The sequence below is a fragment of the Pelodiscus sinensis genome, chromosome 1, assembly GCF_052426305.1.
Source record: "Pelodiscus sinensis isolate ZL-2025 chromosome 1, ASM5242630v1, whole genome shotgun sequence".
In the NCBI taxonomy this organism is placed as follows: Eukaryota; Metazoa; Chordata; order Testudines; family Trionychidae; genus Pelodiscus; species Pelodiscus sinensis.
In genome coordinates, this window is record NC_143052.1 from 85,337,425 (window position 1) to 85,353,381 (window position 15,957).

Sequence of the window (15,957 nt, forward strand, 5' to 3'; positions counted from 1 at the left end):
GCCCAAATGGCCGCTTGCTCCTGCGCAGCGGCCCGGCTGAGCTGCGCAGAAGTCAGCCGAGTGCCAGGGTGGGAGGCAAAGGCAATGACAGAGGTTCCAGGCCCCACCCAGCGTTTTTTATTCCATGATTTCTCGCGGAACCCTGATGATGGTCCGTGGAACCCCAGTTGGGAAACACTGCTTTAGAGGGTCTGGAAGACCATGGATATATTCTGCTGAAGAACCCATTCTTTGTTTTTTGAAATGCTTACAGATTCTATGTTGATAAACAGGTATGGAATTGGCAGTCAGAAGAATATATATTTTTAAAAGGTCACAAGGAAGCAGTGAAGAATTTTAGGCTTTTGGAAAATTCAAGACTTCTTTCTTGGTCATTTGATGGAACAGTCAAGGTAAATACAATGTCTTTGTATTGACAAATTATAGAAGATGCATTGTATCTTCAATTGGTAGCAAAATACATGCAAAAACAAAACTGTATATTTAATTTTAAATTTTTAAACTTGTGTCTTATTAATGCTGAGGTTTTTATCTATTAATGGAAACTACATGATATAGCTGCATTCACCAGTTGCAAGTCCTTTTTGTTGAAGTGGTGCATCAGTGTAAAGTGTATTTTTTTTTCACCAGAGTAGCTATACTGGATGCTAAAAATCCCAATGCAAACAAGGCTTAAAATTGGGAGTAATTGCTGTATTTAGGAAATGCAAAAGTGTCAGAGTCAGTTCAGTAGGAAAATGTCAATTAAAAAAACTTAGTATTTTGATTATATTTTGCTTTTTCTGTTGTTGGGTTAATTATGCATTCCATTACATTGTGTAGTAAGTTCAAATACACATTTTCATTTATTTTTAATCATTCACCTTACTACTCCTATTGCACCCTTACTATTTAGCATATTTATAAAGTCACAAACTTATTGGATTTTCTTGATGTACTTAATCCAGAATACATTATTGTATTAGAACTGTCTTATAGATTCTGAATTTTGATCAAAAAGAGCAAAAGTAGCCTGTACTCTTTAAATTTTAATATTTTATAGGTGTGGAATATCTGTAATGGAAAAATAGAAGATGATTTAGTTTGCCATGAGGATGCTGTTCTTTCTTGTGCCGTTTCGCTTGATGCCACCAAATTTTCATCTACTTCTGCTGACAAAACTGCCAAGGTTAGTAAACATAATGTTGACAAATCTGCACAATATGGTGAGTATATCCTGGAATTTGTGCTAAAGATAATTTCATTAGTTCGCCAACAACAATTCAAAATACCTCTCAGCATTTTGAAATATCATATTTGCATCATGGGACTATCTGTTAGTTTATATGTTTGTTTGTGAGATTATAATGTGGTCTGTTTTGGGGTCTGTGTGCTGAGCCAAGCATCTGGCTAGGCTGAGAGTTGACTAATGAGTCTTTTGTCCTCCGATTACTCAGGTCTGTAAAGTGCCTTGAGAAGGGAGCAGAACTAACTCAGGGAAAATATTATCCCAATTTTTTTACATATAAAAAGAGGATGTCTAAATTAGTCGTCACCACTGAAGAAAGAAATCACAAATTCTCTGAAAACATCTGTTGGGTGTGCAATGGCAGTTAGAAAACTGACAGAACCACTAGGAAAGGGACACACAAAAAAAGAAAATAAAATGCCACTATTAGGGATGCAAAATCCCTTTTAACTGGTTAAATGGGTAAAATCTGGGAAGTGCAAGGTGGAGATGACAGAGGTATCATACTTACTCATAAGGTGGGGAGCTTAAAGCCAGAGCCTGCCAAGATGGAGGCCATATGAGATTGGCCAGTCCCCCAGAATAAGAAACAGGTCCAGGCCTACATTGTGATGGCGGGGTACTAGCAGAAGTTTATGCCCAACTTTAGCTCCATTGCCACCCCCATCACTGAGCTGTGTAAGAAAGGTAAGCCAAACAAAGTGGTCTGGACTGAGCAGTGCCAGAGGATCTCTGTGCACTGTAGGAGGCCTTTGTTGGAGCCCAACTTGCCTGCAACAGCCAGGCTGGAGCAGTCCCCCAACCTCAGATGCTTTGGGAGGATGGTGAAGCCCCTGCGTACAACACATCTGGCCCTGCCGCAGACAAGGGCTGCTCCATTTGGGCTGGAGCACCCCTGTCTGCAGTGGGCCCCACGGGGTTGGAGCATCCTCCTGCCTGTGGTGGTTGGGAAGCTGCTCCAGCCCTCACCAGTTAATTAGAACTGTAGCTAACCATGACTAACTTTTCACATCTGTAGCTGCTATATAAGTCTATATAAATATGAATATGCATGCAGTTCAAGTCACCCCATCGCAAAATTGGAATTAGAGTTGGAAAAGGTGCAGAGGATGGCAACAAAAGAGATCAGGGATACGGAACAACTTTATCTCACGAGAAATTAAATAGACTGTGACTTCTCTTTTTAGGAAAGAGACAACTAATGTGAAACTATGATAGAAGTCTATAAAAAAATGAATGGTATAGAGAGAATGAATAGGGAAATATCATTTACCCCTTCACATAGCACAAGAACTAAAGGTCATCTGATGAAATTAAGAGGCAGCAGGTTAAAACAAGCATACGGATATACTACTTTAATATAACACACAGTCAGCTTATGGAATTCATTGCCATCATGTGCTGTCTGGCTATACAGAAAGGACAGGCGACATTTGTCATGAATTTAATCAGGGCACAACTTTAGAAATAAATGGAGATTGCCTATCTCCTAGAACTGGAAGGGACCTTGGGTCATCGAGTCCAGTCCCCTGCCTTCACAGCAAGACCAAGTACCATCCCTGATAAATTTTTGCCCCAAATCCCTAAATGGCCTTGGTGAGGATTGAACTCAGAACCCTGGTTTAGCAGGCCAATGCTCAAACCACTGAGCTATCCCTCACCACTAACTTTATTATTAGATGACTGGGACTACCCAGCAGATAACAGCATACAGTGCAGATACCCCCATATTTATTCCATAATTATTTGAGGGGCTTTTACCAGCTCTCCCTCTTTTCCTTCCCTGTCCTTCAGCTAATCCATTGCTGGGACCTTACCGTCCACCTCGGCCTGATAGCAGGTATTAAGGTGGGCTGTAAGAAGGGGGGTTGGCTAATATTAGGAGTCCCCAAATGATTCCCACTGTTTACTCCTTTAATGAACACCTTTTATTAAGTTCTTTTCCAAGTCATTTACCTGCTCGTATAACTTTGCAATTGGAGTGCCTGCATTGGACATTGACCACAAGGAGGTGCCAGCAATTAGCTTGGCTACTTCCTCCCTCACTGCCAGGTTTCCAGATATCTTCTAATGCTATTTTTTATATTGAGTAAAAACATGACAGCATCTAAATTGGATAAGTGAACCCCATCCTCCTGAAACAACTCAGCTGTCTCATATACTGTGCCAGGATGTGAAATTACTGCCTCTCCAGTACTCCTCCCTCCCCCCTCCCCCAGAAAATTGGCCACCTTTCTGTTCACATACCTCCTTGACTTGTCCACCTTGGTGGGCTTGCAGCTCCCTGATAGACCTTGCACTGAAGCATATCTGACTAAAGGATGTGAACTTCTGAAAAAAATTCAAGGATCTGCCTCAAATCCCTTCATGCCCTGGTTTAAGCATTTCTAAATCACATTCCTCAAGATGAATCACAATTCTTTTGGGGGTTGCTGCTGACTGCCCCGCACAACATTGATATTTGTTGGTCCCATAAATGCCAGCTTTATCACTCAACTCCATTTGCAAATCCTTGGGCAACATGGACATGTGCCTAAAAGAAAATAGTGTGTCTGCAGATCCATATCACCCTCTGTATGGCTGGTTGTCCATCATCTGTTATGAGATTGCAACAAATTCATATTGGCTCATCAGCTGAGGTCTTACATATGTTAGGTATATAACTGAATGCCAACACCCAAGTGCCTAGATCACCTCTGCTCTTGTATCCAGCTTTGCTGCTGCTGCCCCAATTCTGAATGAGTGGGAATAAAATTCATGGATTGGCAGCTCCAGCCTCATCAGCCTCCATCTCAACACTGTAATAAATTGATATGCTGTAAGGGGACTCCTGTCACTGTGCATAAAAAGGGGCCTTTCCTTCAGTCTTGGTATATGTATAATGGAGGCTCCCAACTCTGTACTATGTGCATTTTCAGGCCCTGCATTCCCAAGTGATGAGTCAGAAACCCATTGCCCCTTTTGCAGCAGTTTTTATCTTTCCCAACCCCCCACCCAGCCATAAACCACTGTTCCTTTAATTCAACCAGACCAGCCAACTCTCCCCGCTCCCCCCCTCCCACCACCACACACTCTTAAAGATACAGGACAATCATTGTGAAGGCCAAAAGTATAATTGGGTTAAAAAGAATCAGATAAATTCATGGAGAATAGGTCCATCAATAGCAATTAGCCAAGATGGTCAGGGATGCAACCCTATGTTCGGTACGTCCCTAAATTTTTGACAGCTGGGAGTAGACGATGGGATGATTCAATTGAAATTGCCCTGAAGTGTCTGGCACTGACCCTGTCAGAAACATGATAGTGGGCTAGATGGACCAATGATCTGATCTAGTATGGCCCTTCTTAAGTTTTTACTTTCTAAAGCTTTAGAGACCTCCCAGAATTTATGTTGGAGATAGCTAAACACACACTTAAGGAGACCTGCTGACATTAATTCTCATAAGGTGCATAGCCCATGCCCAGTATTTTTGTGTAACTATGTGTATTGCTTTAAGTTTTCATACTAGAGCATTAAATAACTAACTACTAACATTTTACAAGACAAGGTTATTAAAAATAAATAAATATTAGGTACCTCTCACAATTCAAAAGTACCCAGCCAACGCTCCTAAACAGCAATTCAGATATATTTCTGAAAATAGATTTGTGAAACTCAGCTTAGGTTCCTGTTTTTGGAATTTGGGCTATTTTTTATTTTGCTCTTTCTAGCAGTCATATCCTTGTTGTCTAGAAGTCTGCATCTATACATTAAAATGTATTTTGTCTAGTACTTGTAATTCAAGTACTTTTATAAAAATTGTATTTAATCGGAGTAGGCAGTTCCTTTGTCCACTGTTTTGCCCAAGTTTTGTTTTGGAAGAAAACCAGAAAAACAAGTTCCAACATGTCAAAATGTTTTGATAATTCATTTTAAAATGACCTTTTGTCTAGAATTGTGAATCGTATATAATATTTTTCATATTATCTAACCTAAACATCATTACTTTTCAAAAATTTCCTTCCAGGGAATATCACAATTTTCCATTTTTGTTTCTGTTCAGAAAAAAGCCACATTTCAAAATCTCTAAATCTTTTGAGAAATGCAACTTATAAAATAATATTTAAACTAAATAAATCATTTAAGTTTCCCTTCAAGTTACAAAGAAAACTTAGCCATGTTTCTTAAGACCATCACCTTTAAGGTTACTTTTTGTCAGCTGTTTGAGTGGGCTGCTTATGTGTGTCCCATTGTATTACACCAGGAGCACATTCTGGAGTATATATATTTTTTTCATCTTATAAAAATATCTTTGTATTGATTAGTGAATTTCCTCTTCCTGAATAACTTCATAAACTTTGTCTAATGGGCCAGGAGCTTAAAATGTGTAATAAAAAATTGTGCATACTTTTTCAAATAATAGCTAGCAAATATGTGCTTCTCAGATTTATGTACTTTGAGTATTTTTAAGCCTTACGTTCACGTGTTTCTGATCAGATTGAACATATACAATTTTGTAAATTTTCCATGATGTACCACTTATCTTCACTATTTTATTAAATGTTTTATCTTTAGATATGGAGCTTTGAAAGTTCATCAGTTCTTCATGAGCTTATTGGTCACAAAGGCTGCGTGCGGTGCTGCACTTTTTCCTTCGATGATAAATTCTTGGCCACTGGAGATGACAATGGAGAAATAAGGGTATATTTGGGGACATTTTAATATTCGAGTCAAAACTACCCTAAGGGTGCTTAGTCTAGTGTACTTGGAAGATACGAATTTGGGTAATTATTTCTGCCCTGCAAACACTTACTAAATGGCAAAGGGAAATCAGGCAGAATATAAACAATGGAACTTTTGCCATCAAGATGACTGCATGTTTTTGTAGTGGGTATAAAACGGAAGTCATCTAGAAACTACAGGCTATTGAGTTGCTTTAGAAATGTATTTAAAGATCACAATCAATAGACTTAGAGGGTAAAGTTTACAAATAAGAAAAGAACATTCAGAATAGATGTGCATGTGTACATTGGGGTTTGATCATCTATTGCACATCTTTTGCTTCATTGATTTGTGTTCTGAGACTCTGGATTGTTCATTTTTAGGACTCATGGTTTATAAATATACTTATGGATTGATAGGAAAGGAGTCCCTTTTTAGGCATTTATTGCATTTAGGTTTATGTATTGCACAGGGAAAAAAGAGAAAAAATGTAATATAAATAGCCTTCTGCCCATTCCTCACTCCTTGAAAAGTAGAAAATATATTTATTCTGTTGACTTTGTGGTTTTTGCTGGTGGTATAAATAATGTTGCTCTATAGATGGCTAAATTCTATGGGTTCTTTATACCAGTTAGCCTCCTCCTTCAATTGTGCATTAAACACTCCATATACAATAAAGGTTTAAGATTTAAGAGTTATTCTTTGAATTATCTTCTTACTTTACATCCTACTATAATGTTTGAGGTAAAGGTTGGATTTCTCTAAATCCTGTCATCCTTGAAGCAATTATCCTTTTTATTTAATGCCATCAATAGGTTGTATATATTATTAATTGATGTCTTTCTTAGATTTGGGATGTCTCAGGAGGTGAATTACTTCATCTCTACTCCCCTGTTACCGTAGATGGAGGAGAATCAACACATGGTGGCTGGGTAACAGACCTCTGTTTTTCTCCTGACAGTAATATGCTTGTGTCATGTGGAGGATATCTTACGGTAAGCCCCACAGAATACTATTCTAATTAATTAAAGTACAGGTTTGGAAAGTGACAACTTGGGTGTTATGGTCATATTCACTTTTCAAGTTTTAAAAACTGTTTCCCTTCCTTCCTCAGTCCCAGTTTCTCATTGCTTACAGCTTTCTCAAATTTGTTTGGGGTTGGCTTTTTTCATGCTTGATTTCTGTTCAAAAGTTTTAAAAAAGTTTGAGTGAAATCGATTGTTTTGAGTTATTTGAGGATAGCACTGGTGAGACGCTTTCCATATATATCTTAAATCTTGGATCAGTTGCCATCTATTAACCACTGTATTTGCAGTGCCAGAGAAAATAGAATTGAATAGTCAATTATGATGATCAGTGCATTCATGGGCATTTCTAAATCTCTCTGCTGTACCTAACCTGGTAAAATGTCTTGGTAACTGAACTTTTTGATAGGCTAATCAATAGAGTTTCTCTTTTACTTAGAAAAATCAAACAAAAACAACAGTAGAAGTGACAAATCTTACATCGCATCACTAGACCTATGATTAAAAGTAGAAACTTGATTATATTAGCAAAATGGCCCTTAATATAAGAACATTTGTTAGCAGAGCATAGTCCTTGCTGAACACCCTTAAATCTCCTCAAGCTTGGGTGGCCAATACTTCCAAAACATCAACGTCAGAAAGAATTATGTGCACTTCGCCTTGCAGAAGTGGGCCCTTATTTTGTAAGAGCTGAACTTCAAATATTGGTTTTTCACTTTCTTCATAAATATATAAAAGTTTAAAAGAAGTTGGTGACGGCATGTGGTCCTGATCCATAACTAGGTCTTCTACAGGCTATAGTAATACACATACTAATAATGTGGTACTGTACTTTGGAAGACATACTGTAAAAGTTCTCTGAAAGGATGCCAGTTAAAACTGGAAATTCAAATTTGTCATTGATGGAGAAATTTCTAGTGGTTACATTTGTATATTCCATTAGGAACTGTCAGTAACTATTGTGGTTAAATTCATTGAGCCATGTCTAACTCTGCTTTTTACAGACTACTTCCAAATTCTTTAATACGAGTTCCATGTGTGGAAAATAAGTTTTTATAGAACCATAGAAATGTAGAGATGAAAGAGACCTTGAGAAGTTAAGTCCAGCCTCCTGCACTGTGTCAGAGCCAAGTGAACGTTGACCATTCCTGATATATTTGTCCAATTCGTTTTTAAAAGCTTCCCATGATGGGAGACTTCGCAATCTCTCTCTGAAGCCTACTCCAAAGCTTAAGTACTAGGGATATAAGCAACTAGTCAAGTACAGGCACTCCCTGACTTACGCGGATCCGACTTATGTCGGATCCGCACTTACGAACGGGGCTTTTCTCGCCCCGGAGCTCATGGGCAGCGGGTTGCCACCCGTGTCCTCCGGGGCGAGAAAAGCTTCTCCCTGTCTCCCTGGTCTGCTGGGGGAGTCCAGCAAAGCCGCTGGAGCCCCCCAGCAGACCAGGGACACCCGAGCAAAGCCGCCGCCTGGGCGGCTTTGCTCGTTTGCCCGGGAGCAAAGCGGCCCAGGCAGAGGGACCCCCGCTGCCTGGGCAGCTTTGCTCCTGTCTCCCTGGTCTGCTGGGGGGGTCCAGCAAAGCCGCTGGGGGCAAAGGAGCAAAGCCACACGGGCGGTGGAGTCCCTCCGCCTGTGCGGCTTTGCTCGGGTCTCCCTGGTCTGTTGGGGGGGGAGGGAGGGAGCGCAGCTAGTGCACCCCCCCCCCGCAGACCAGGCTTTTGTTGCGGGACGCCTTGGGTAGAGCAGCTGGGGTGCTGCCGGGTTGGTCCTGTGGGAATCTACCGGGCAGCGCCCCAGCTGTTCTGTCCCAGGCTCCAGATTCAGCAGCTGTTGAAACTGATCAGGCTGATTCCAGGAAGCTGGGGGCAGAGCAACTCTGCCTCCGGCTTCCTGTAGTCAGCCCCTGGTCAGTTTCAGTGGCAGCAGCTGAATCTGGAGCCAGTTCCGACTTACATACAAATTCAACTTAAGAACAAACCTATAGTCCCTATCTTGTTCGTAACCCGGGGACTGCCTGTAGTTGACTACCTGATAAGCTTACCTTATTGGGTAGTTGAGTCACTACTCAACTAGTCGCTTCTCCCCCCACTTGCAGCCAAGTGGTTGAGCAAGAGCCAGTGCCAGGGGGAGCCAACTTAAAAGCTGGTTTCCTCAGCACCAGCTCTGTGTGTGTGTGTGGGGGGGGGGGGGAGCAGAGGTGTTGGGGAGGCAGAGGAGCGTTGGGGAACCAGGCATGGGCCAGGACTCAGCTGTCATGGCTCACACCTAGTCCCAGACACTGCACCTCTGCTTTTTAAATGTAGTAAGAGCTGGGCAGCTCTTATTACATTTAAAAGACAGAGCCGCAGTGGGGTTAGCTCCCTGGGCCAGGAGCTAACCCTGTTGCTTCTCTGCAGTTTCCCCCTTTGACTAATTGAGTAGTTAATGGAAATTCCAGTGACTACTTGATTAGCTGATTAAATGCAATTTAACATCCTTATTAAGTACACTTACAGTTGGAAAGTTTTTGTGAATATTCCTAATCTAAAATCTATCTTGTTGCAAATTAAGCCCATTACTACTTTGCCTTGCCTTCTGTGGACATGGAGAAGAGCTGATCACCATCATCTTTATACCAGCTCTTAACATTCTGGAAGACTTATCCGCATCCCTCCCCACCCAGTCATCTTTTCTCAAGACTAAACAGGCTCAGTTTTTAACCTTTCTCATAGGTCAGGTTTTCTAGACCTTTTTATCTTTTTTTTGTTGCTCTCTTCTACACCTCTTTCTGGTTTGTCCACATCTTTCCTAAATTGTGGTGCCCAGTAATCCTCATCCTCAGTAATCCAGTTGCAGCCTACCAGCATTGAGTAGAGTAGGACAATTACATCCTGTATCGTACATACGAAACTCCCTTTAATATGCCCCAGACTCATATTAGCCTTTTTGCAGCTGCATCATTGATGACTCAATCTGTGGTCCACTATAACTTCCCAGATCTTTTTCAGTAGTACAGGCAGTCCCCGAGTTACGCGGATCCGACTTATGTCGGATCCGCAGTTACGAACGGGGCTTTTCTCACCCCGGAGGACGGGAGCGGCAGGACGCCCAGATGCGCCGCAGTCCGCCGCCCCCGTCCTCCGGGGCGAGAAAAGCTGCTCCTCGTCCCCCTGGTCTGCAGGGAGACGGGGAGCAAAGCCTTGGAGCACGCCCGCAGTGGGAGCAGGAGCACGCCTGCAGACCAGGGAGACGGGGAGCAAAGCCGCGGAGCACGCCCGCAGGGGGACAGCCCAAGCGTGCCCGGGCTGTCCCGCTGCAGGCGTGCTCCAAGGCTTTGCTCCCTGTCTCCCTGCAGACCAGGGAGATGGGGAGCAAAGCCGCGGAGCACGCCCGCAGGGGGACAGCCCAAGCGCGCCCGGGCTGTCCCGCTGCGGGCGTGCTCCAAGGCTTTGCTCCCCGTCTCCTTGGTCTGACCAGCAGACCAGGGAGATGGGGAGAAAAGCCTCGGAGCACGCAAGCAGTGGGACAGCCGCGGCGCGCCTGGACTGTCCCACTGCCCACGTGCTCTGCGGCTTTGCTCCACGTCTCCCAGGTCAGCAGACCAGGGAGACGGAGCAAAGCCATGGAGGACTTGGGCGGTCCCGCCACCCCCGTCTCCCTGGTCTGCTGAGGGGGGGGGTGCAGCTAGTGCCTCCCGCGCCCACTCCCCCAGCAGACCAGGCTTTTCTTGCCTACCCCTGGGGTAGAGCAGCTGGGGGCTGCCGAGTTGGTCCTGCAGCGCCGCTCCAGACCAACCCAACAGCACCCCAGCTGCTCTGCCCCAGGCGTCCTGATTCAGCCGCTGCTTGTCAGTTTCAGCAGCGGCTGAATCAGGACGCCTGGGGCAGAGCAGCTGGAGTGCTGCTGGGTTGCTCCAGTAGCGCCGAGGAGCCGCGCTACTGGAGCAACCCAGCAGCACCCCAGCTGCTCTGCCCCAGGCGTCCCCAAGTCAGCCGCTGCTGAAACTGACCAGCGGCTGACTACAGGAAGCCCGAGGCAGAGTTGCTCTGCCCCAGGCTTCCTGGAGTCAGCCGCTGATCAGTTTCAGCAGCAGCTGACTTGGGTATGCCTGGGTTTCTTAAGTTGAATCTATATGTAAGTCAGAACTGGCGTCCAGATTCAGCCACGGTTGAAACTGATCAGTTTCAGCAGCGGCTGACGCCAGTTCCGACTTACATACAGATTCAACTTAAGAACAAACCTACAGTCCCTATCTTGTACGTAACCCGGGGACTGCCTGTACTTCCACTTTGACAGTTATTCTCCATATTGTAGTTCTGCATTTTATTGTGCTTCCGTAAGTGAAATACTTTGCACTAGTTTTCCCTGAATATTATCTTTTTTAATTCAGATCAGTGTTCTGGTTTGTCAAGGTTATTTTGAATTTTAAACTTATCCTCCAGAATGCTTGCAACCTCTTCTCCACATGGTATGTTCTGAAAATTCTGTAAGCATATTCTCTTGCTCCATTATCCAAGTCATTAATGAAAATAAGATTGTGGCTTTTGTCTTCACTAAAATTTCCAGATCACAGTAAATCTTGGAGGGTGGGAGTGGAAATTGAAAAATTATTTTAAAATGGTATTGAAACAGCAATTCCTAGGATGCAGTTCTTAATTCAGTGGAAGTTCTATATTGGCCAGACCCTTGTTCTGTCTGGGTATGTCTACACTACTCCGCTAGTTCAAACTAGCGGGGTAATGTAGGCATACCGCACTTGCAAATGAAGCCCGGGATTTGAATTTCCCGGGCTTCATTTGCATAAGCGGGGCGCCGCCATTTTTAAAACCCTGCTGGTTCGAACCCCGTGCAGCGCGGCTACACAGGGCACGAACTAGGTAGTTCGAACTAGGCTTCCTAGTTCGAACTACCGTTACTCCTCATTCCACGAGAAACCAAAGGATATATGGTTGTGACAATTTTCTTCCACTATTTGATCTGAGGAAGTGGGTCTGGCCCACGAAAGCTCCCCACCTAATAAACCATCTTGTTAGTCTTTAAAGTGCTACATAGTCCTGTTTTTTGTTTCAGCTGTACTTTGAACAAATTTTCTACCTTCCAATGAAATGGATAATGATCTCATTATCTTTTTAAATGTTTAAACCTTTAGATTGCAGCTAAGCTCTTGGCCTTAATGATCTCTCTTTCACAGTTATTTTGTGATATAAAAATATATCTCCTCAGTTTTGAATGCTGTTTTTAAATTTTATTTGCTCCTGTACTAAGAGAGGGGTAACCTGGAGTCTCTAACTTAATCTTTTCTTCCTTTTACTATTTTATATATGCCTTTATTGTGTATCTGTAAACTAACTAGCCGTCATCTCTTCTGTATCTTCTAATCTGAAAGTCTCTCAGGCCTTTAATAGGGAAGTTAACGATCATTTATTTGTGTAAAATTTGTAGCTGCTGGAAATTCTAGCAGTTACACATTTACCTGCAGGGGGGAGAGGGGCTGGCGGGAGCCAGTGTTTGGGAGGTACCGGCTTTTAAGCCATCTCTCTCAGAGCACTAGCTAGCCACTGCCTCCGATAAAGAAGTAGCAGAGCAGGGGGGGCAAGTGGCTCCATGGGAGTCAATATGCCCTGGGAGCCGGCTTGAAAGCCACTTGGCACATATACTGGCTCCTGGCTGCCTGCCTCTTCCCCCTGTCTCCCTATGCTGCTACCACTCTATCAGAGGCAGATGGCTCCATGGAAGCTGGTGCTCATGGAAAGCCAGCTTTTAAGCCAGTTCGCCCCAGCACCGGCTCCTGTCTCCCCCTCTCCCGCCACTGTCTTTGTGGGAAGCAAGGGGTGTGTGTACAGACGGCTCTGCAAAGCCAGCATGCAGAGAGAGACAGCTTTTAATCCAGCTCTTTGCACATGCGAGCTCTGCAGAGACAGCAGCACGGGTGCGAGAGGTTCCTGCCTGCCTCCCTTTGTGCCGCTGCCTCTGTGGGAGGCAGATGTGGGGGAGAGGAGAGATGACTCTAAAGAAGCAGAGCAGTGCGGAGAGCCAGCTTAAAAGCTGGCTTCCTGCGTGTGTTGGCTCCCGCCTCCTCACCCCTCCCTCCGCCCACGTTTCCATCTCTGTGGGAGGGAGTAAGGGGGGGCACAGGCTGCTCTGTGGGAGCCAATATGGGTGGGCAGGCACTGACTCCCCCCACCCTCCTCCAGGCAGCAAGGAGTGGGGGTTGCAAGTAATGGGTATGGTTAACTTATAAGCCCAGCCTTATCGCTTAATCATGTAATCAATTACATGCTACCATCCCTAACCTCTAACAGCTTTTGACCCTCTCTTAACCCCTTGTTTTATTTGAGATTTTTTTATTCTTTCCCCAGATACAGAATGAAGGAAGAAAACTAGTCAGTCACCTAGGCCCACCATGCTAAACTTTTTTTCTTTGACTTGTATTCTAAATCTGTTCCTACTAACTTAAAATGTTTCTTTCTTTACAGTGGTGGAATATAATGACTAAAGAACCTTTACAAACATTCTACACAAATGGAACTAACCTCAAGTCGATATGTGTGTCTCCTAGTTTCAAAATATATGTGACCATTGATAACCTTGGTATTCTTTATGTGCTACAGATGATGGAATAAATTATTGAGCACTGTGGATGTTAAAATTCATGCAACTGATTTATAGAGTTTTGAATTGGAAACAAAATTCTACTAAATCAATTTGACATTCATTAAACTGTGAAGTGTTTTGCAGTATTGGATTCATTAAATGTTTGTATGTATAATATTTATGTAAATTTTTGCAAATGAGCATACATTTCATCTTGGTTTTGATCAGCGTTGTTATTGTTAATGGTTTGTCCTTACATTTTGATTTGCATACTAAGTATGCACCTTGTTATATTGTTGGTAAAATTATATTAACTTGTATTCAGATAGGGTGAGATGATTAACAGCAGAAGACATAATAGGAGTATAATACATGGAAATCATAGTTTGTAGAAATCTGGTGGCAAATGTTTTCAGGCCATGAATGTGAGACTGCCAAGTACCAACAATTATGATCTTTTACTAGGCATGTGTGACATTGTTTTAATGAATATAGAATGGAAAGAATTAATGACTTTGCTAGAATTTCATTTCTCAGTACAAACTTGGCACTGGTCATGGAAAGAATTTTAGCAAAGAATCGAGTAGCTCTCCCACTTGTACACCAGTACTAATTTGCACCACTGCATGAAACCATGATGATTTCAAGATTTACGGAGATGGGTGCATTATAAAAGAGTAGTGAATGTGGCTTATGAGGGGGGAAGATAATGGCTGCAGCACTCTGTAGGCACACTTTCAAAGGGCGTTGGTAATTGCATTGGAGGAGATTGTGTGCTCATTTTCTAGTCAGAGGAAAGCCTGCTAAGTTGAGGATGTAAATGGGTCAAAAGGCTCTTGTTCAAAAATACTGATGTTTGCAGTGTTGCTAAAAATACAGAAATTTTCTTTTTGTTTAAGGTTAGTGTTCACTCTAGTTTGTGCCATGAAGATAATATTATGTGCTATCCGGTCAGCTTTGTTTACAGGGAATCCTCTGCAGAGGAATCTTTTTGATCCCAAAGTATGTGATTTTTTTTAACACATTTGTTGATCCAGTAAAAGATATAATGTATCTGAGATTTTCTACACTATCTGCCTTTTTCTTAACTTAGATTTTGTAACTATTTAATTAAATAACCAACTATTTCTAATCAAATTTAAAGTAAGCTTTGTTCTAGTCCATTGATTCTGTCTGTCTGTGAACTTGCTCAGGCAGTAGTAACTGTGATTTCCTTTTCTTTCAATTAATAACAAAACATTTTTTAACGTCAGTATTTGGATGTTTAACACATTAAAGTGTGTATATATAAATTTTCAATGTAAATTTTTCATCTTGTATTTCAGAATAAGTTTTAAAATCTCAGTGTGTTTTCTATGACAACCAAATTTTTATTTCTTTGTCTATAATCTTCTGCAATACGACTGTATTAGAGCAATATTGAATACGGGTAATGTAATGAAGTTACAATTAGACATGTAAAAAAATAAAAATAAATTTAAGAGATGAGTGTGTGGGTTTTGGGGTTTTTTTTGTATATTGAATACTGGAAGATTTACCCGGTGTTGCTGAGGTCCTTAGCTTGAATAAGTTTTATTTTTCTTCATTTAAATCATTGTTATGGATTGTGGCTTGGGATGAGGGGTTCGTATGCAGGCTGCCCTGGGGAGCAAGGACAACCACAGCCCTTTCTCACTGCAGCAGCTTGGAGCCAGGTGAAAAGTGCTTGCCCATGGCAATTGCCATTGCAGCGAGCACAGCCGGGGAAGGGGTGCATCCCCTTTGCTGGGGGACAGATAGACACAGACAGACTCTCTGAAATATATAGTAGGTAGCTGTCTCAGTCCCCATCTCTCATCCTTTGCAGCATCTCTGTGGTCATTCTGCATTATAACTGTTTCTCATAAAATGGAAAGGAAGGGGCCTGGCAGGAAGTACATTCGAATTCCAGGCACATCCCAATCCTGGCGCAACTAAATCCTGACCTTGCTTTAAGTTATGATCAGAGGAAGCTACATACCAAGTTTGGTGGTCCTAACTCTTACCATTTAAGAAGAGTTCTTGAACAAACAGACCTGCAGATGGTTGGACAGATGCACATTTCTAAAATATACAGTAAAGATTTTTTTAAAGTTCTACAAACAATCCAGGCTGCTTCAGCCTAATTTGTGAATAATTCTTGGAGCTCTTAAGTTTATACTTTATTGGGAGGAAGAGTGATTCAGGGGTAAAAAATGAAAAGAGTGCTGAAATTCTTTTTCATGAACATGCATGAAAGAAAAGCAAAGTCAGGAGATAAATAATCTTTCCATGTGCGCTACCGTCTAAATACATGAAATATAATGACATTTCAAACTTCATAATACAATGCTTTGCAATAAAGTTAGCATTAAGAAAGAAAGGTTGAAGGACAATAAAAAGGTGAAGGGTGGCATTCTGGTGT

General features: G+C 42.4%; 1 protein-coding gene across 4 annotated transcripts in view; it reads left to right on the forward strand.

The window, feature by feature from the left end:
• APAF1 (apoptotic peptidase activating factor 1) overlaps positions 1 to 15,023 on the forward strand; it is an 86,456-nt gene extending 71,433 nt beyond the window's left edge. For 3 of the 4 annotated variants that reach the window (XM_075934012.2, XM_075934023.2, XM_075934001.2), the window contains 5 exons: positions 273 to 392; positions 1,043 to 1,168; positions 5,784 to 5,909; positions 6,779 to 6,925; positions 13,418 to 15,023. In XM_075934012.2, coding sequence (XP_075790127.2) covers positions 273 to 392; positions 1,043 to 1,168; positions 5,784 to 5,909; positions 6,779 to 6,925; positions 13,418 to 13,564 — 666 coding nt within the window. In that variant the 3' untranslated portion in view covers positions 13,565 to 15,023. Of the gene's footprint in view, positions 1 to 253; positions 393 to 1,042; positions 1,169 to 5,783; positions 5,910 to 6,778; positions 6,926 to 13,417 lie in introns of those variants that run through there. The other variant, XM_075934030.2, reaches the window with a different exon arrangement.
• The last annotated feature ends 934 nt before the right edge of the window (positions 15,024 to 15,957 follow it).